Source organism: Garra rufa, chromosome 25, assembly GCF_049309525.1.
Source record: "Garra rufa chromosome 25, GarRuf1.0, whole genome shotgun sequence".
Classification (NCBI taxonomy): Eukaryota; Metazoa; Chordata; class Actinopteri; order Cypriniformes; family Cyprinidae; genus Garra; species Garra rufa.
This window is the reverse complement of record NC_133385.1, coordinates 3,545,297-3,567,712: the sequence shown is the minus strand read 5'-3', so window position 1 is coordinate 3,567,712 and position 22,416 is coordinate 3,545,297. Positions and strand designations below refer to the sequence as shown.

General features: G+C 23.7%; 2 protein-coding genes across 2 annotated transcripts in view; one reads left to right on the top strand and one right to left on the bottom strand.

The window, feature by feature from the left end:
• Positions 1-285, top strand: part of LOC141301029 (CHRNA7-FAM7A fusion protein-like) — an 18,837-nt gene extending 18,552 nt beyond the window's left edge. Inside the window, exon 5 of the mRNA XM_073831283.1 lies at positions 71-285. Coding sequence (XP_073687384.1) covers positions 71-285 — 215 coding nt within the window. The remainder of the gene's footprint in view (positions 1-70) is intronic.
• A 1,707-nt stretch (positions 286-1,992) lies between these two features.
• Positions 1,993-22,416, bottom strand: part of LOC141301028 (spatacsin-like) — a 32,549-nt gene continuing 12,125 nt past the window's right edge. Inside the window, exons 12-22 of the mRNA XM_073831282.1 lie at positions 20,216-20,753; positions 17,356-17,501; positions 17,078-17,282; positions 13,536-13,673; positions 13,326-13,459; positions 13,121-13,228; positions 10,411-10,579; positions 10,192-10,268; positions 6,880-7,035; positions 4,549-4,700; positions 1,993-2,431 (exon numbers count right to left, since the gene is read on the bottom strand). Of these exons, the coding sequence (XP_073687383.1) occupies positions 2,251-2,431; positions 4,549-4,700; positions 6,880-7,035; positions 10,192-10,268; positions 10,411-10,579; positions 13,121-13,228; positions 13,326-13,459; positions 13,536-13,673; positions 17,078-17,282; positions 17,356-17,501; positions 20,216-20,753 (2,004 nt within the window). The 3' untranslated portion in view covers positions 1,993-2,250. The remainder of the gene's footprint in view (positions 2,432-4,548; positions 4,701-6,879; positions 7,036-10,191; positions 10,269-10,410; positions 10,580-13,120; positions 13,229-13,325; positions 13,460-13,535; positions 13,674-17,077; positions 17,283-17,355; positions 17,502-20,215; positions 20,754-22,416) is intronic.

The window sequence follows — 22,416 nt, the reverse complement described above, 5'->3', positions numbered from 1 at the left end:
CGCAGTGACACTTTATTCCCGACCATCAATCTCTGTGTAACTCAAGGTGGCTGTAATTAAATTCATTCAGATTGTATTTGCACTAAACGCACACTGACGGGACTCTTGAGTGAAATAAAGTGCTTCTGCATCCTGGGAATCTCTAATGTGAGCGAGAAACAGGATCTTCCTCTCACTGAGAGTCACCAGAGACATCTAGTGGAGATGATCACACAATGCAGCGCAAACACACATTCACACTCCTCAAGTGTCTCCACTATTAACCTTAGTACCAGAAATTCTTGAAAATGCTGAAAAATATCAAAATGTTTGACATATGGCTCGTCCTACATTAAACACGTCAAGTATTTTACCATGTTAACTGGGTAAAAACTACATCCAGACATTAAAAATAATGCATTAATAAATGAATCAATTTATAAAATAAATGTATTTATTAAAAAATAAATAAATGAACGCAATTAACAATTAACATAATATGAATTTCCTTACAATAAATTATTTTTATTATAAGGAAATTTTATATAACTGAATTTAATTAAAATTAGTTAATATTAAATTTTAACTAAACTGAAAAAAAAAAAAAAAATATATATATATATATATATATATATATATATATATATATATATATAGAAAAATTTTTGTATGTGTGTGTAAAAAACTAAATATGCAGTAAGAATTTTTTTTTTTCAGTTTAGTTAAAATTTTTTGCAGATAGCATAAATAGATAAAACATGGACTTATATTAATATTAAAATATTAATTAATTAAGTTCAATATTATAATATTAATAGCAATATAATTTATTTATTCATAGTTTTAGTTACAAACTAATTTCGCAGATGGCATAAATAGATAAAAACATATGGGCTTATATTAATATTAAGTAAATATTAAATATATTAATTAATTAACATTTTAAAAAGTTCAATAATATTATTAATAGCAATATTAATATATTAATATTTTTTTAAATTAAAATAAATCTGGACATAAATCTCAAGCCCCTCAGAAATAAAATACATGTATTATTAGAATAAACAAATAATATGTTAATAAATGTATTAATAAATATTTATAAAATAACATTTAGAATTATAACAAATATGAATTTCTTTGTAATAAATAATTTACACGAACAGATTTATTTTATTTATTTTGCTTTTTAAAAAAATATGAATACATAGTTTTTATACATTTTTATTTCAGTTTTAGTTAAAAAAAATAGATAAACAAAAACATATGGATTCATATTGATATTAAATATATTAATAAATTAACTTAATTTTAATTTAATTTTTAGTAAGTTAATATTATTAATAGTAATATTATTATATTTAGATTAATATTTTTTTTAAATTAAAATAAACCTGGACATAAATCTCGAGCTCAGAAATAAAATACATGTATGATTAAAATAAACAAATAATAAATAAATAAATAAATAAATATTATTTTATAAATTAATTAATATTTATTCATTTATATATTCACTCTTTGGGGAGGTAATTTTGCAAATGGCACAAAAAAAAAAAAAAAGATAATTAAAACTAACAAAAACATATGGGCTCATATTTTAATATTACTATTTTTAAAAAGTATAAAATTTTAATATATATATATATATATATATATATATATATATAAAATAAAAAATTAATAATTAAAACAAACAAAAACATGGATTTATATAAATATTAAATATATTAATAAATTAAATAATATTAATATAGTAAAGTTTTAAAAAAGTTAATGTTATTAATAGTAATATTATATTCATAATATTATTATAAAAAAAAAAATCTGGACAAAGCTGAAGCTCAGAAATAAAATCCATGTATGATTAAATCAATAAATATTAATTTAGAAAAAAAAAAAAAAAAAAAAAAATTATATATATATATATATATATATATATATACACACACACACACATACACATATTATTTATATAAAAAAATATAAAAAAATTGTGTCTCCACTATTAACCTTAGTACTAAAAATGCTTTTATTTTAGCGCTGTATAATGCTGATGCACATCAAGACATGAACACAGACGTCTCAAAACTGTCAGAAATCACTTTTACTAGAAATAAATCAGAGAATTTAGTTTTGCTTTTTTAGATATATCCATATATTCAAAATTCACAATTAAATACTGCATAGTTAGTGCAAAATTGATAATGTAAAGCGCTGTGGGGGAGATGTTAGTACAGACTGAGTTGTTTTTGGGGTGTTTTATAGGCGTCAGGTGCCCAGCCGGTCGTTCAGGTAGCTGTTGGTCTTGGAGTCCTGCAGCAGCATGTTGGCCACGTCCAGGAACTTGTGTTCGTAAGCCAGTTTGTAATGCGTGTAAACGTCCTCGCAGTAGGACAGAAGCTTCTTCAGATTCTGACTGGAGCTCGCCGGCGCTTTGTGATGAATCATTCTGACCAGAAACACATTCAAACAAATCAATCAATTCAAATCAACTCAATATGTACGTAAATATGCTTGGCAGAAAATAAAAAAAACAGTTCTATGAATGCACACACGGACCAAAAAAAAATTACTAGACTGAATATTTATAACGTAAAACATCTTAAACTTAAAAATGTATAACTTTGGCTACTAATAAAAATTATAAAATAAAAAAATAAAAAAATCTAACATTGATTTGTGAAGTATTTTATTATGCATCATTTTAAAAAAATTATTTTAAGATATTTAAATTTAAAGTGGTCATCTTAATTCATTGATCAAATACAATTAATATATTTACACGTATATTATGTGCAAATCGTATTTGTCCAAAAAAAAAAAAAAAAGATAAATCAATATGAAAATAAATAAAAATAAATTATATAAATTAATTAAGAAAGAAAGAAAGAAAGAAAATGAACCAATATGGAGATAAATAAGAACAATATAAATAAATTTGAATAAATAATGATAAAATAAATCAATATAAAAAATTAAAATAATATAAATAAATATAAAAATTAATTGCGATAAAATAAACCAATAAACCAATAATTTTATAGTAGAATTTGATTTTTGTGTATTATTTTATGACTTTAAAAAAAATGTATTTACAAATTTGACTAAAATTAACCAATTACGATCAAGTATTCCAGAAAGCTGGCTAATAATATAAAGCTCTTGCCATATCCAAACTGAACCATGTCTACAGTATTTTCACGGCATAAAATGCAGCAAAATATGAAGGAAAAAAATTATAAAAAAATAAATAAATAAATGAAGATAAAATATGAAAATAAATAAAAATAATAAAATAAATAAACCAATCTTAAAAAATATATATAAATAAATAAACATGAAAATAAATAAATAAAGATATAATAAACCAATATGAAGAGAAATAAAAATAAATAATATAAAAATAAATTAAGAAAGAAAGAAAGAAAATGAACCAATATGGAGATAAATAAAAATAATATAAATATGAAAATAATAAAATAAATGATAAAATAATAAATCGATAAAAAAATAAAATAAATATAAAAATTAATTGTTATAAAATAAACCAATAAAACAACTTTAATAACAGAATTTGATTTTTGTATTATTTTGTGACTTAAAAAAAATTTCATTTACATATTTTTGACTAAAATTAAACAATTATGAAGGAAAAAACGAATAAATTATGATAAAATATGAAAATAAATAAAAATAATAAAACAAATAAACCTATATTAAAAAATATATATAAATAAATAAACAAATAAAGATATAATAAACCAATATGAAGAGAAATAAAAATAAATAATATAAAAATAAATTAAGAAAGAAAGAAAGAAAGAAAGAAAATGAACCAATATGGAGATTAATAAAAATAATATAAATTTGTATGAAAATAATAAAATAAATGATAAAATAAATCGATAAAAAAATAATATAAATAAGTAAAAATTAATTGTGATAAAATAAACCAATAAAACAACTTTAATAACAGAATTTGATTTTTGTGTATTATTTTGTGACTTTAAAAAAAAATCATTTACATATTTTTGACTAAAATTAACCAATTATGAAGGAAAAAAAACTAATCAATGAAGATAAAATATGAAAATAAATAAATAAATAATAATAATAATAATAATAATAAAATAAATAAACCAATATTAAAAAATATATATAAATAAATAAACATGAAAATAAATGAAGATATAATAAACCAATATGAAGAGAAAAAAAAAGAAAAAAAAATTAAGAAATAAAATGAACCAATATGGAGATAAATAAAAATAATATAAGTATGAAAATAATAAAATAAATAAATAATGATAAAATAAATCAATATAAAAAAAAAAATGAAAATAAATAGCGATAAAATAAACCACTAAAACAATAATTGTTGATTTTTGTGTATTATCTTATGACTTTGATTTGACTAAAATTAACCAATTCTGATCAAGTACTCCAGAAAGCTGGCTAATAATATAAAGCTCTTGCCATATCCAAACTGAACACATTACCAGCGTACCAGAATCAGAAATAACATAAGCACACAATGAGTTCTAGCCTGGAGTGACTTGAGCTCACTTCTTGGAGATGTCCTCGAACAGACCGGCGCTGAGCGCTCTGTGCCGCTTGAACTCCTCCAGGTAGACGAACTCTCCTCGGAGAATCACCTTCTGATAGAGGAGCTCGGCCCAGTCCGGACTGTAGTCGTACGCTTCGGCCAACACAAACACCTGCCACAGAGAAAACCACAGCAATGAGTTTAATAAATCACAGTCCTGCGGTTTTCACGGTAATGTACTCTCCAAATGTCACGTTACACTGCTGCTCACTCTATTAATCACTAGATGTTGCTCTTACAATAAAAAAAAAAAATATTGAAAATAATAAAATAAATAACAATAAAATAAACCAGTATAAAAATAAAATCTATAATATAAATAAATAAATTTGAAAATAAATATAAATAAATTGTGATAAAATAAAGCAATATGAGGACAAATAAAAAACAATAGAAATAAATGTATATGAAAATAAATTGAAAAGATGAATAAAAATTTATGAAAAAAATAAGCAATAGATAAATAGATGGATAGTGATGATAAAATAAACTAATACGAGGAGAAATAAAAATAAAGAATAGAAATGTATATAAAAAAATAAAAAAAAATTAGAAAGATAATGATTAAAAATACTTTATGGGGAGAAGCGAAATAGGCAAAAGATGGATAGATAATAGAAATAAATATATATATATATATATATTAAAATTAATAAATAAGTAGGAAGATGAAAAGAAAAGCCATAGATGGATAAAATAAATATAAATAAATATGAAAATAATAAAATAAATAATGATAAAATAAACCAATATTAAAATAGAAATGTATAATATAAATAAATAAATATAAAAATAAATATAAATAAATTGTGATAAAATAAAGCAATGAGGACAAAGAACAAAAAACAATAGAAATAAATATATATGAAAATAAATAAATTAGAAAGATAATGATTAAAATACTTTATGAAGAGGTGCGAAATAGGCAAAAGATAGATATAAACCTATATGAAAAGAAATAAAAATAAATAATATAAAGAAAGATATGAAGAGAAATAAAAATAATTTAAATAAATAAATATGAAAATAAATAGAAATAAATTGTGATAAAATAAAGCAATATGAGGACAAATAAAAAACAATAGAAATAAATTAAAAAGATGAATAAAAATTTATGAAAAAATAAGCAATAGATAAATAGATGAATAGTAATACAATAAATAATGATAAAATAAACTAATACGAGGAGAAATAAAAATAAAGAATAGAAATGTATATAAAAAATAAAAATAAATTAGAAAGATAATGATTAAAAATACTTTATGAAGAGAAGCGAAATAGGCAAAAGATGGATAGATAATAGAAATAAATATATATATATATTAAAATTAATAAATAAGTAGGAAGATGAATAAAAATAATTTATGAAAAGAAAAGCCATAGATGGATAAAATAAATATAAATATGAAAATAATAAAATAAATAATGATAAAATAAACCAATATTAAAATAGAAATGTACAATATAAATAAATAAATATAAAAATAAATATAAATAAATTGTGATAAAATAAAGCAATGAGGACAAACAACAAAAAGCAATAGAAATAAATATATATGAAAATAAATAAGATACAAATAATTTATGAAAAGAAATAAGCAATAGATAAATAGATAGAAATAGATAGAGATAATAAAATAAATAAATTAATTAATTAATAATGATAAAATAAACTAATAGAAATAGATATGAAAATAAATAAATTAGAAAGATAATGATTAAAATACTTTATGAAGAGGTGCGAAATAGGCAAAAGATAGATATAAACCTATATGAAAATAAATAAAAATAAATAATATAAAGAAAGATATGAAGAGAAATAAAAATAATTTAAATAAATAAATATGAAAATAAATAGAAATAAATTGTGATAAAATAAAGCAATATGAGGACAAATAAAAATAAACAATAGAAATAAATATATATGAAAATAAATAACATGATTAATAAAAAATAATTTATGAAAAGAAATAAGCAATAGATGATACATAGATGGATGGATATCCAAATAAATATGAAGACAAATAAAATAATAGAAATAAATAAACCAATATGAAAATAAAATAAATAAATATGAAGAGAAATAAATAATGAAATAAATCAGATGAAGAAAAATGAGAGAAATAAGAAATAGATGACAGACAGACAGACGGATTGCTTTTTTAAAAGCAGTGTGAACATCTCGCTAAACATCTCCTTTCAGTGTCACACAAAAGAAATGAAGTGATGAAGTGCATCCTGAGCTCAGTGTTTCTATATGAATGAGCACAGACTCAGTGTTGAAGTGAAACCTGGTAACAGCGCGATAAAGACACGATGGTGCTGTGCAGCTCCGCCGGCGGCAGGTTGATGACGCGCTGCTCCTGTCCGTGATTCAGGAAGTGCAGCTGAAGGGTCACCAGTTTGGCCAGTTTGACACATTTCACAGCCTGACGCACACAAGAGTCCTGAAAACACACACACTTATTACTATCATCAAAGTAAGATTACTAAAGATGTGTATTATGAAAGTATACGGATTCATTTTTATGTCACATTGATATTAAAGGAATTAAAGCAGTGGTTCTCAACATGCAGACTTCCAAAGCAGCCTTGAGGATTTTCACTGATTTAAATTAAGCTAAAAATCTGTAAAAAGATATGCTATTTAACAGTAATTCACCCCGCCAACAACTATTTTTTTCAACTAAAAAAAAAATTATATATATATATAAAAATATATATATTTAAAAAATAAAATGAATTTATTTTAACAAATAAAATAAAGCATTAAAATAAGCTAAAACAACAAGCAAAAAAATTATCAGGATATTTATTTGACAGTAATTCACCCCCTTTATAACAATTTTCTTCAAGTAAATAAATAAAATAAATTATTTAAAAAATTAATTTAAATAAAAATAAAACATTAAAATAAGCTAAAACAACAACAAAACAAAATATTTATTTTACAGTAATTCACCCCGTCAACAACGTTTTCTGAATAAATAAATAAAATAAAATAAAATATAATTTTTTTTCATACAAATAAAAAATAAAGCATAAAAATAAGCTAAAACAACAAGCAAAAAAAATATCAGGATATTTATTTGACAGTAATTCACCCCCTTTATAACAATTTTCTTCAAGTAAATAAATAAAATAAATTATTTAAAAAATTAATTTAAATAAAAATAAAACATTAAAATAAGCTAAAACAACAAAAAGAAATCAAAATATTTATTTTACAGTAATTCACCCCCTCAAAGACTTTTTTTTTTCAAATAAATAAATAAAATATAAAAAAATAAAATGAATTAAATACAAATAAAAAAAAGCATAAAAATGAGCTAAAACAACACCAACAAAAAGAAATCAAGATATTTATTTTACAGTAATTCGCCCCCTCAACAACTTTTTCTGAATAAATAAAAAAATAAAAAAATAAAATATATATTTTTTTAATACAAATAAAAAATAAAGCATAAAAATAAGCTAAAACAACAACAAAAAGAAATCAAAATATTTATTTTACAGTAATTTACCCCCTCAACAACTTTTTTCCCCGAATAAATAAAATATATATATAAAAATTAAATACAAATAAAATAAAATAAAGCATTAAAAAAATAATTCACCCTCTCACAACTATTTTTTCAACTAAATAAATAAAATATTAAAAAATGAAATTAATTTAAATAAAAATAAAATAAAGCATTAAAATAAGCTAAAACAACAACAACAAAAATCAAGATATTTATTTTACAGTAATTCACCCCCTCAAAAACTATTTTTTTAACTAAGTAAAATAAAATAAAAAATGAAATTAATTTAAATAAATAAAAAAAATCAAATAAAGCATTAAAATAAGCAAAAAAACAAGATATTTATTTTAGAGTAATTCACCCCCTCAAAGACTTTTTTTTTTCAAATAAATAAATAAAATATAAAAAAATAAAATGAATTAAATACAAATTAAAAAAGCATAAAAATGAGCTAAAACAACACCAACAAAAAGAAATCAAGATATTTATTTTACAGTAATTCACCCCCTCAAAAACTTTTTCTGAATAAATAAAAAAATAAAAAAATAAAATATATATTTTTTTAATACAAATAAAAAATAAAGCATAAAAATAAGCTAAAACAACAACAAAAAGAAATCAAAATATTTATTTTACAGTAATTTACCCCCTCAACAACTTTTTTCCCCGAATAAATAAAATATATATATAAAAATTAAATACAAATAAAATAAAATAAAGCATTAAAAAAAATAATTCACCCTCTCACAACTATTTTTTCAACTAAATAAATAAAATATAAAAAAATGAAAATTTAAATAAAAATAAAATAAAGCATTAAAATAAGCTAAAACAACAACAACAAAAATCAAGATATTTATTTTAGAGTAATTCACCCCCTCAAAGACTTTTCAAATAAATAAATAAAATATATATTAAAAAAATGAATTTAAATACAAATAAAAAAAGCATAAAAATGAGCTAAAACAACACCAACAAAAATAAATCAAGATATTTATTTTACAGTAATTCACCCCCTCAACTTTTTTCTGAACAAATATATATTTTTTTTAATTTAAATACAAATAAAATAAAATAAAATAAAGCATTAAAATAAGCTAAAACAACAACAACAACAATTTTTTTTACAGTAATTCACCCCCTCAACAACTTTTTTAAAAATAAATAAATAAAATAAAATATTAAAAAATTTAATTTAAATACAAATAAAGCATTAAACTAAGCTAAAATAACAAAAAGTAAGATATTTATTTTACAGTAATTCACTCCCTCAACAACTTTTTTTTTCAACTAAATAAATACAATAAAAATAATTTAAAAAATAAGATTTACTTAAATAAAAATAAAATCAAATAAAGCATTAAAATAAGCTAAAACAACAACAACAAAATCAAGATGTTTATTTTACATATAATTATTTTAAATAATAAATAAATAAATAATAAAAAATAAATTTAATTTATTAATCTTGTTAAAACATGATCAACTAAAAAAGTTTGTTTGCTTATAATTCTATGCCATTACTACAATATATATTATCATGGTGGAAACATGTACGTTATTTCTTCTTATTATTTTATTTACAAATATTTAACTCAAAAAAGACACCACTGACCAAATACAATCAAGTTTTAATCACTATATTAATGCAATTACATTTATATCACATAATAACAAAATAACATCTGAACTTAAATTTATATTTCATCACTTTTTTAATTTAATTTACAAACAGCTGAAGAGAAATAATTGAATTAATAAATAACTGAAGGGGAAATAAATACACATAATACAAAATAAAAATACACTGTATGGGTCAAAATGACAGATTTTTATTTTATGCCAAAAATCATTAGGATATGAAGTAAAAATCATGTTCCGTGAAGATATTTTGTGAATTTCCTACCGTAAATATATTAAAAAGTAATATTTGATTAGTAATATGCATTGCTAATAACTTCATTTGGACAACTTTAAAAGCGATTTTCTCAATATTTAGATTTTTTGCACCCTCAGATTCCAGGTTTTCAAATGATCCATTTACAGATTATACAGATTTTAGGATCAATGTAAAAATACCTTCGAATAGCTCTCAGCGGCGTCTTTCAGTAAAGTCAGGACCTTCACTAGAGCTTTTTTCAGATCAGGCGTGATCGCTGTCATCAGAGACACAAACAAACAACCAACTTCAGCCTTAACAAGTTCAATTATCATATTCAAATCCATTCAATGGAGCAATAAGCAATAAACACAGTCATTCTCATTTGCATCTGATAGAGTTTTGCAGTGTTTTCTCACCCCAGGGCTGAGACTCGATGATTTTGAGCTGCGTTCGCGCCGCTGCCTCGTGGTTTTCTCCGATCTCTCGGCGCATGCTGAAACACAGAGCCACCATGTTGTGCTTCTCGCTGTCGCCAGGCAGACAACGCTTGATGTAGTCCAACAGAGCCGTCTTCAGCTGGACGTTCTGGAACACACACATACACTCTTTCAGATCTGAATGTGTTGGACATTTACTCACAGAGTCAGAAAATACAGGGAAATCTCTCAATGACTTTGCTTCACAGGAATAAATTACACTTTAAAATACATTCCGATAGAAAACAGTTATTTTTATTTCAGAATATAACTGCTTTTAATGCATTTTTAACCCTCTGGGCCTCCTCATTAAGGGGTCACACTTGGCTCCCTCGCGGTCAAAAGTGACCGAAGCCTTAAAAAGTAACTTTTTTTCTTCTTCAGGAAAATCAATTAAATATATTTTTGTTCAATAATATTTTGTAATTATTATTTAGAATTTTGAGCATTTTTTATGAATCTATGCAATATTTATACAGTTTTAAGGAGCAATTTTTTCCCAGTAGATTTATATTTTATATTATATTTTTTAATTAATTATGTATTTATTGAAAAATAATAAATACAACATTTCACATTTAAATAGAGTAAAAGCATTTAAAATCCATTTTTTTAAGTGAAAATTGCACCATCTAGTGGCATAAAAAATAAAAACTTGTGTAATGCCATGTAAACTCCTGTATCTCCCTATATACATATATACAGGGGCTTTGGGATTCCTATTGTTTTTTTTTTCTTTTTATTGTTTCTTCATTTTATTAGGCTTTGCATTTAGAAATATATTCAGACATTCTAAAAGAAAAAATTTGGCAAGGTTTAGATATTTTTTTGATTGGATAAATATCAGTTTTTGCATTTTTCTGCTTATTTCTGTGTGTCTGTGTGTGTGTGTGCGCGCGTGTGTGTGCGTGTGTGTGTCAGTTCTGTATTTTTGTTATTTTAGAGTGTCAGCCCTTGCTTGCTGAACACTTCTTTTCAGCACAGTTGCTCATTTGTAGCTTGTATTACCAAAAGATTATCTGAATTATCACATTTTTTCGTATTTCCCATTCATTTCCTATGTCGGTCATTTTTGACCGCGAAGGAGCCAAGTGTGACTATTTTTTTTTTGACCCTTTAACATATCCGAATCATGTCACTGATTTTTTTTTGTACTCACATAGCTAATGCAACAAAAGTCACCAAGTGTCATCTCATTCTGATGAAGCTACGATTTTTAAAAATTCAAAACATAAAATTTTTCGGTCAAAAATGACCGAAGAGGCCCAGAGGGAAAAAATCTTTTGACGTGAAACTTTTAGATGTTATTGTATATAGCAGTGTGAAACTATATATAACAAGCTTTTACACTGCAATATTGTGTGAATACAGCTTACTTTGAAGATAACGTGTATTTTTTTCCTCCTATTTTTGAAAAATTTCTTGAAATTTTGAGTTTATATATCTTAGTTTAGACTGTTTACACCACAATTTTGACTTTCTTGAAGATCTTGCAATAATTTTGACATTTTTTCTAGCAAATCTGACTTTATATCTCACAATTCTGAGTTTATATCTCATAATTTTGACATTTTTCCTCACAATTTTGAGTTTATATCTTGCAATTGTGACTTTATATCTCATAACTGGACTTTTTCTAGCAAATCTGACTTCATATCTAACAATTCTGAGTTTATATCTCATAAATTTGACTTTTCCCCCTCACAATTCTGACTTTATATCTTGCAATTGTGAGTTTATATCTCACTTTCTTTTTCTTACATCAAACTTTTTTCTTTACAGTTCTGAGTTTATATCTTGCAACTTTAATTTTCTTCAAATTCTGACTGTATTTCTCACAAATTTTACTTTTTTCCTTAAAGTTTAGACTTTTTCACAATTCTGAGCTTATATCTTGCAATTTTGAGCTCATGTCTCATAATTTTCTTGCAGTTCTGAGTTTGCATCTCACAATTTTGACATTTTTCCTCACAAATCTGAGTTTATTATAGGTAGACTGCAACTTTTCATCTCGCAATTCTAACTTTTCTTCTCAGAACTTCTTAGTTTATATCTATAATTTAGGATTTATATTTAAATTGCAAAAAAAAAGTCAGAATTCTAAGATAAAGTTTTATGTGTGACCCTGGACCACAAAACCAGTCTTAAGTTGCTGGGGTATATTTGTAGCAATAGCCAAAAATACATTGCATGGGTCAAAATTATTGATTTTTCTTTTATGCCAAAAATCATTAAGAAATTAAGTAAAGTTCATGTTCCATGAAGATTTTTTGTAAAATTCCTACTGTAAATATATCAAAATGTAATTTTTGATTAGTAATATGCATTGTGAAGAACTTAATTTGGACAACTTTAAAGGTGATTTTCTCAGTATTTTGATTATTTTCCATCCTCAGATTCCAGATTTTCAAATAGATGTATCTCGGCCAAATATTGTCCTATCCTAACAAACCATACATCAATAGAAAGCTTATTTATTGAGCTTTCATATGATGTATACATCTCAGTTTTGTCAAATTTAACCTTATGACTGGTTTTGTCATCCACGGTCACATATATTACTGCCCTTTGGTGCAAACCAGCTTCCAAAGCTTCTCGTCCTGCATATTTCAGTATTTTGTATGAAATGCATTGCCACTGGATCTCTCACCGACTCGACTTTCTTCCTCAGCAGCATCTCGAAGCGATGGTTCTGATGGAGCAGGTCAAAGATGTAGGTCATTTCATTGTACCTGCCGATGCCCGTGAGGAGACGCACCTGCGGAGAGACCAACGTAAAATGATTGTCAATGACTCTGACTCAGACGGATTGCTGAATGAATGATTCAGAGGTTTCCTGGCCTTCATGAACTCACCAGGAGTCCGTAACCGTCTCCGTGAGCCAGGTGTGTGTGACTCAGGTGTCTGGCCACCTGCAGGACCCTCACGATTCCCTCCATGTTACAGGTGAGACTGAAGCAGTCGTGAGCCAAAATCAAGATCTCCACAGCTGCACACAGACAGATGATTCACTTAACATTTACATTTATCATCACTTTATATAATACTGAGCGGTTTATACTCACTGCAGCTGAGCTCTGACAGCGGGACGGTCGGGATGCTGTCCAGCAGTTCGGTTCCCACCAGGTTTGGGTCTCCACACAGTTTGGCCAGCTGGAGGAACGTCTCTCTCCCGTCGGCCGGACCGTACATCAGACGCTCTCCTGAACACAGACAGACATTGCTTAGTCTGACCGCTGTAAGCGTGTAAAGACATGTCTAATGTTACAAGAGAATCTGCATATATGAGAATGATTTCTGAAGGATCATGTGACACTGAAGACTGGAGTAATGATGCAGAAAATTCAGCTTTGCGTCACTGGGAAAAAAATTAGCATTTTACAATGTAGCCACATAGAAAAAATATATGTGACCCTGGACCACAAAACCAGTCATAAGGTTAAATTTTACAAAACTGAGATGTATACATGAGATGAAAGCTCAATAAATAAGCTTTCCACTGATGTATGGTTTGTTAGGATAGGACAATATTTGGCCGAGATACATCTATTTGAAAATCTGGAATCTGAGGGTGCAAAAAAATCAAAATACTGAGAAAATCACCTTTAAAGTTGTCCAAATTTAGTTCTTAACAATGCATATTACTAATCAAAATTTACATTTTGATAGGTTTACAGTAGGAATTTTACAAAAAATCTTCATGGAACATGATCTTTACTTAATTTCCTAATGATTTTTGGCATAAAAGAAAAATCAATAATTTTGACCCATACTATGTATTTTTGGCTATTGCTACAAATATACCCCAGCGACTTAAGACTGGTTTTGTGGTCCAGGGTCACATATTTCAAATTGTAATAATATTTCACTGTATTTTACTTTATTTTTGATCAAATTAATTATTTCTTTCAAGAGATTTCTTCAAAAAACAAAAGAGAGAAAAATCCGAGCTTTTGAACCGTAGTGTTTGTATTTGTGTAAAAGTATCAAAGTTTTTATAACAGAAAATTGCAATGTACTTAAAATAAAACCACAAAAATATGCTTACTATTGAAAAGAAAATAAACATGAATTAAAATATAATAAAATATAAAAAATAACTACAAGTAAAACTAAAAAACTAGGTAGACGTATTAAGATAAACTAATAAAAAACCAAATTATTAAAACTTAAAATAAAGACCGAAACAAATAAAATGAAAACAGAAAATATTTTTAAACATTTAAACAAACAAATACCAATTTAAAATTGAAAAGAAAACAAAACTAAAATAAAACGAAAATGTGAACATAAAATTTAAATCAAAATACATAATATATTAAAAAATTAAGTGAAAATAGAAAATGTAAAAATAAAAATTTCTTTAAAATAAAAAAAAACAAACAAATGATAAATTTAAGAAAACAAAATACAAATATAAAACAACAACAAATCACATAAATACAATAAACAAAAAACTTAAAATTAAAATTAAAACTACAAATACTACATTAAATAAAAATTGAAAAAGAAAACTAAAAATTTAAATGGAAGAAAAAAAATAAAAATGTGAAACTAAAATTAAAACAGAAAATACAAAAAAAGAAAACTGAAAATATAAAATTAAAACAAAAGATATAAAAAAGTAAAAAAAAAAAAAAATTAAAAAGTAAAACTAAAATTAAAACAAAAAAATACAAAAATTAAAAAAAAAAACCATAAAATTAAAACTGAAGGAAAACGATAAAAATGAACCCCAAAAATGTAAAACTAAAACTAAAACAAGTTTCATTTTATTTTAACAGAACAGAATAAAACAAAAAACAGCAAAAAAAAAAAACTAAAATAAAATAAATATGAAAACAGAAAATATAAAATAAAACCCCAAAATGTGATACTAGAATTTAAATGAAAAAAAAAAAAAAAATCAAATAAACATTTTAATTTAAAACCCAAAAATGTGAAACTAAAATAAAACTGAAAAAATAAAAAAGGAAACAAAATTAAAACTGAAGGAAAACAATAAAAATGAACCCCAAAAATGTAAAATTAAAATTAAAACAAGTTTCATTTTATTAACAGAACAGAATAAAACAAAAAAACAGGAAAAAACTAAAATAAAATGAATATGAAAACAGAAAATATAAAATAAAACCCCAAAATGTGATACTAGAATTTAAATGAAAAAAACAACAACAACTAAATATCAAATTGAAATAGAAGATATAAACATTTTAATTTAAAACCCAAAAATGTGAAACTAAAATAAAACTGAAAAAATTAAAAATAAAAATTAAAAATAGAAAATTAAAACTGAAGGAAAACAATAAAAATGACCCCCAAAAATGTAAAATTAAAATTAAAACAAGTTTCATTTTATTTTAACAGAGCAGAATAAAACAAAAAAAAAAACAGGAAAAAAACTCAAATAAAATAAATATGAAAACAGAAAATATAAAATAAAACCCCAAAATGTGATACTAGAATTTAAATGAAAAAAAAAAAAAAATCAAATTAAAATAGAAGATATTAACATTGTAATTTCACAACCCAAAAATGTGAAACTAAAATAAAACTGAAAAAATTAAAAATAAAAATTAAAAAAAGAAAACATAAAATTAAAACTGAAGGAAAACAATAAAAATGAAATCCAAAAATGTAAAATTAAAATTAAAACAAGTTTCATTTTATTTTAACAGAACAGAATAAAACAAAAAAACAGGAAAAAAAAACTAAAAAAAAAAAAATATGAAAACAGAAAATATAAAATAAAACCCCAAAATGTGATACTAGAATTTAAATGGAAAAAAAAAAAAAAAATCTAATTAAAAAAGAAGATATTAACATTGTAATTTTACAACCCAAAAATGTGAAACTAAAATAAAACTGAAAAAAATAAAAATGTAAAAAAAGGAAACTAAATTAAAACTGAAGGAAAACAATAAAAATGAAATCCAAAAATGTAAAATTAAAATTAAAACAAGTTTCATTTTATTTTAACAGAACAGAATAAAACAAAAAAACAGGAAAAAAAAACCTCAAATAAATTAAATATGAAAACAGAAAATACAAAATAAAACCCCAAAATGTGATACTAGAATTTAAATGAAAAAAAAAATCTAATTAAAATAGAAGATATAAACTTTTTAATTTAAAACCCAAAAATGTGAAACTAAAATAAAACTGAAAAAATAAAAATTAAAAAAAGAAACAAATTTAAAACTGAAGGAAAACAATAAAAATGAACCCCAAAAATGTTAAATTAAAACAAGTTTCATTTTATTTTAACAGAACAGAATAAAACAAAACAAAAAAAAAAAACAGGAAAAAACTAAAATAAAAACCCCAAAATGTGATACTAGAATTTAAATGAAAAAAAATATATATATACATATCAAATTAAAATAGAAGATATAAACATTTTAATTTAAAACCCAAAAATGTGAAGCTAAAATTAAAATGAAAACAGAAAATACAAAAAAAAAAAAAACATAGAAAAACAAAATTAAAAAAAAGAAAAAAAAGTGGAAACAAACAAAAAACAAAAAAGAATCAGAGGCACTTCTAGTCGTTTTGGGGCCATCATATTTATAAAAGCACTATTACTGCAATCAATCTGATTTCTCACCGGTGTCTCCCTCCTGAGACGAGGCGAGCAAACCCTCCAGCACAGCGGTGGAGATGAGGCGAGCGACGGCTTCGGGCTGCAGACCCTGAACGCTGATGAAGGCCTGAGCGCGTTTGTAGCGGTCCGACTGCTGCGAGAGCAGAACCTTCTTCAGAACCGCCTCGGGCTCCTCCGACGAGATCTGAGCGTAAGAGCACTGCAGCTCCTGCACACAGACACACGTCTGACCATTCACCCACATCAACACACTCCTGCACTGCTCTACAGACGTTACCCACCTTGGAGAGCTCATACAGACTCAGCACTTGTTTGCAGTAACTCTTGCCGTTGCAGCACTGATCCACAAGCTGCTTGAGCTGAACCAGGACCTGATCGTCCGGAGACGGCACCACCACGAACGACGACAGGCTGCTCATGCTGGGAGCTTCAGAAACAACACAACATCCACAGAATCAACTCTCAGACCATAACAACAGAGTCTGGCGTTAGCAGGTTAAACTAGGTTTTTACTACTACGTTTCAGCATTGAATAAAAATTCCAAGTAATAATTTGCCATTAACAAGCTAACAAAATGGCTAAAAAACAGAAATACAAGAAACACTAATCACTATATCAATATATTTTTAAAGATACGTTTCAGTATTGAATAAAATTAAGAAAATCTAGTGTTGCATCACAAGAATAAATTACATTTGAAAATATATTCACATAGAAAATAACTACTTTAAATTGGAATAATATTTCACAATATTACTGATTTTATTGTATTTTTGTAAAATATAATATTAATAATAATAAAATAGTATTTTTTATTGGATTAAACTAGGTTTTTAATAATACGTTTCAGAATTGCATAAAAATTAAGAAAATTCGGCATTGCATCACAAGAATAAATTACATTTTAAAATATATTCACATAGAAAATAACTACTTTAAATTGTTATAACTTTTTACAATATTACTGATTTTATTGTATTTTTTTGAAAATTTTATTATAATAATAATAAAAACAGTAATACATAAAATAGTTTTTTTTATTGGATTAAACTAGGTTTTTAATAATAATAATACGTTTCAGAATTGAATAAACATTGCAATGAATAATTAGCCGTTAACAAGCTAACAAAATAGCTAATGAAACAGAAATATTGGAAACACTAATGAAAAGTTGTTTTTTTAACTTTTAGTATTTATATGTAGTATTTTAGTATTTGTGTGCATTTGATTAAACTATATTTGTAAGGATACGTTTCAGTATTAGATAAAATTAAGAAAATCTAGCATTGCATCACAAAAATTTATTACATTTTAAAATACATTCATATAGAAAATAACTACTTTAAATTGTAATAATATTTCACAATATTACAGATTTTATTGTATTTTTGTTTTAGTAAATATAATAATAATAATAATAATAATAAAATAGTTTTTTATTGGATTATACTTTATTAAAGTTTTTAATAATACGTTTCAGTATCAAAAATAAATTTTAAAATATATTCATATAGAAAATAACTACTTTAAATTGTAATATTTCACAATATTTCAGATTTTACTGTATTTTTGTTTTAGTAAATATAATAATAATAATAATAATAATAATAATAATAATAATAAAATAGTAGTTTTTTGATTGGATTACACTTTATTATTAAAGTTTTTAATAATACGTTTCAGTATCAAAAATAAATTTTAAAATATATTCATATAGAAAACAACTACTTTAAATTGTAATAATATTTCACAATATTTCAGATTTTATTGTATTTTTGTTTTAGTAAATATAATAATAATAATAATAATAATAATAATAATAATAATAATAAAATAGTAGTTTTTTGATTGGATTACACTTTATTAAAGTTTTTAATAATATGTTTCAGTATCAAAAATAAATTTTAAAATATATTCATATAGAAAACAACTACTTTAAATTGTAATATTTCACAATATTTCAGATTTTATTGTATTTTTGTTTTTAGTAAATATAATAATAATAATAATAATAATAATAATAATAATAAATAATAAAATAGTAGTTTTTTATTGGATTACACTTTATTAAAGTTTTTAATAATACGTTTCAGTATCCAAAATAAATTTTAAAATATAATAATATAGAAAATAACTACTTTAAATTGTAATATTTCACAATATTTCAGATTTTACTGTATTTTTGTTTTAGTAAATATAATAATAATAATAATAATAATAAAATAGTAGTTTTTTGATTGGATTACACTTTATTATTAAAGTTTTTAATAATACGTTTCAGTATCAAAAATAAATGTTAAAATATATTCAAATAGAAAAAAACTACTTTAAATTGCAATAATATTTCACAATATTACTGATTTTAGTGTTAAATATAATAATAATAATGAACTGTTTAAGGATACGTTTCAGTATTGAATAAAATTAAGAAAATCTAGCGTTGACATAAATAACTATTTTAAACTGTAATAATATTTCACTTTATTATTACTATTGTAATATGTCACTATAAAATATAATTCTGAAGTAAAATTATTATTAGTGTTATTATTACAATAATTATTAGTAACACAAAAATAAACAAAACAAGCACCAATGCAAAACTTCACTGTAAAATAAACACCTAACACTTAAGAATATACAATTATTATTATTATTATTATTATTATTATAACAATAAATATTATTAGCAAAAAACAAAAAAAAAATCACCAATGCAAAACTTCACTGTAAAATAAACATCTAACACTTAATATACAATAATAATAATAATAATAATAATAATTATTATTATTATTATAACAATAAATATTATTATCAAAAAACAAAAACAAAAAAAATCAATGCAAGATTTCACTGTAAAATAAACATCTAACACTTAAGAATATATGATAAAAATAATAAAAATATTAATAATTATTATTACTGTAATTATTACTATTATTATTATTATTATTATTACTTCAATAATTATTATTATCAAAAATCTAATAACTATTTTAAACTGCAATAATATTTCACTTTGTTATTTTTGATCAAATAAATACTATACAATTTATTTGATCAAAATGTAATTAAGTACTAACATTTCCCAACTAGAAATGCCATATTTGACCAAAATGATGATAAAAATCCCTCACATGATGGTAAACTGCGTCTGGTTTCTCCATCAGGACTGTGAAGTTCAAGCTGCAGCTCTCCGCTGGCCAAACCACGGCACTTCAGAACCAGCCACACGTCTTTGTGAAACAGACCGAAATATCGGCACACGCGGCTCGCTTCGTTCACACCGCCCTCGTCCAGCAGCTGACAAACTAGAGCGGCCAAAGCCTTGCGCTCCTCTCCTGACAGCACGCAGTCGTCTTCGGCCGCCGGGAGCCCGTCCAGACTCAAATGCACAGGGTCGTCCAGAGCGGCCATTCTGGAGAAGGAAAACTCCTTGAGGAGGTTTTGGAAGGAGTCTTCGGAGAGGGCCGAGGGGGCGAAGAGACTCTCGCGCTCCAGAGCCGTGTGCAGCACCAGCCAGCGGATGCGACTCTGCCACTGACGCTTCTCTAATTCGGCCAGACGCGGGACGGGCGGAGGAGGCTCACGATGGGACAGCCAGTGACCCGCCAGACCCAACAACAGACAGCGCTCCTGCAGCTGAACCAGCTCTGAATCGGACTCCAACGGCTCCTGAGCGGGACAACATGGGATTTAACAATGCTGAGAAACAAAGCTTTCTGTAAAATATAATAATAATAATAATAATAATGATAATAATAATAATAATAATAATATTTATTATTATTACCAAAAAATCGAACAAAAAATAGCATTGTAATATTTCACTTTAAAATAAAATTATTAAATTACTATTATTATTATTATTATTATTATAATTATTAGTAACAAAAAAACAAACAAAAAACTGTAAAATAAATAACACTTAAGCAAATACATTATTAATAATATTTATTATTACTACAATTATTATTATTACCAAAAAATCTAACTAAATAATTACTACTGTAATATGTCACTATAAATATAATTCTAAAGTTAAATTATTATTAGTGTAATTATTACAATTATTAGTAACACAAAAATAAACAAAACAAGCACCAATGCAAAACTTCACTGTAAAATAAACACCTAACACTGAAAAATATATAATAATAATAATAATAATAATAATAATAATATTTATTGTTATTACCAAAAAATCTAACAAAAAATAGCATTGTAATATTTCACTTTAAAATAAAATTATTAAATTATTAATATTATTAATATTATTAATATTATTATTATAATTATTAGTAACAAAAAAACAAACAAAAAACTGTAAAATAAATAACACTTAAGCATATACAATATTAATATTTATTATTATTATTACAATTATTATTATTACCAAAAAAATCTAACTAAATAATTACTATTGTAATATGTCACTATAAAATATAATTCTAAAGTTAAATTATTATTAGTGTAATTATTACAATTATTAGTAACACAAAAATAAACAAAACAAGCACCAATGCAAAACTTCACTGTGAAATAAACACCTAACACTAAAAAATATATAATAATAATAATAATATATTATTATTACAATAATTATTACAAAAAATCTAAGAAAATAATTAGCATTGTAATATTTCACTATAAAATAAAATGATTAAATTCTTAATATTATTATTATTATAATAATTATTAGTAACAAAAAACAAAAAAACTGTAAAATAAATAACACTTAAGCAAATACATTATTAATAATATTTATTATTATTTACAATTATTATTATTACCAAAAAATCGAACTAAATAATTACTACTGTAATATCTCACTATAAAATATATTTCTAAAGTTAAATTATTATTAGTGTAATTATTACAATTATTAGTAACACAAAAATAAACAAAACAAGCACCAATGCAAAACTTCACTGTAAAATAAACACCTAACACTGAAAAATATATAATAATAATAATAATAATAATAATAATATTATTTATTATTATTACCAAAAAATCTAACAAAAAAATAGCATTGTAATATTTCACTTTAAAATAAAATTATTAAATTATTAATATTATTAATATCATTATTATAATTATTAGTAACAAAAAAAAACACACAAAAAAACTGTAAAATAAATAACACTTAAGCATATACAATATTAATAATATTTATTATTATTATTACAATTATTATTATTACCAAAAAAATCTAACTAAATAATTTCTATTGTAATATCTCACTATAAAATATAATTCTAAAGTTAAATTATTATTAGTGTTATTATTACAATTATTAGTAACACACAAATAAAGAAAACAAGCACCAATGCAA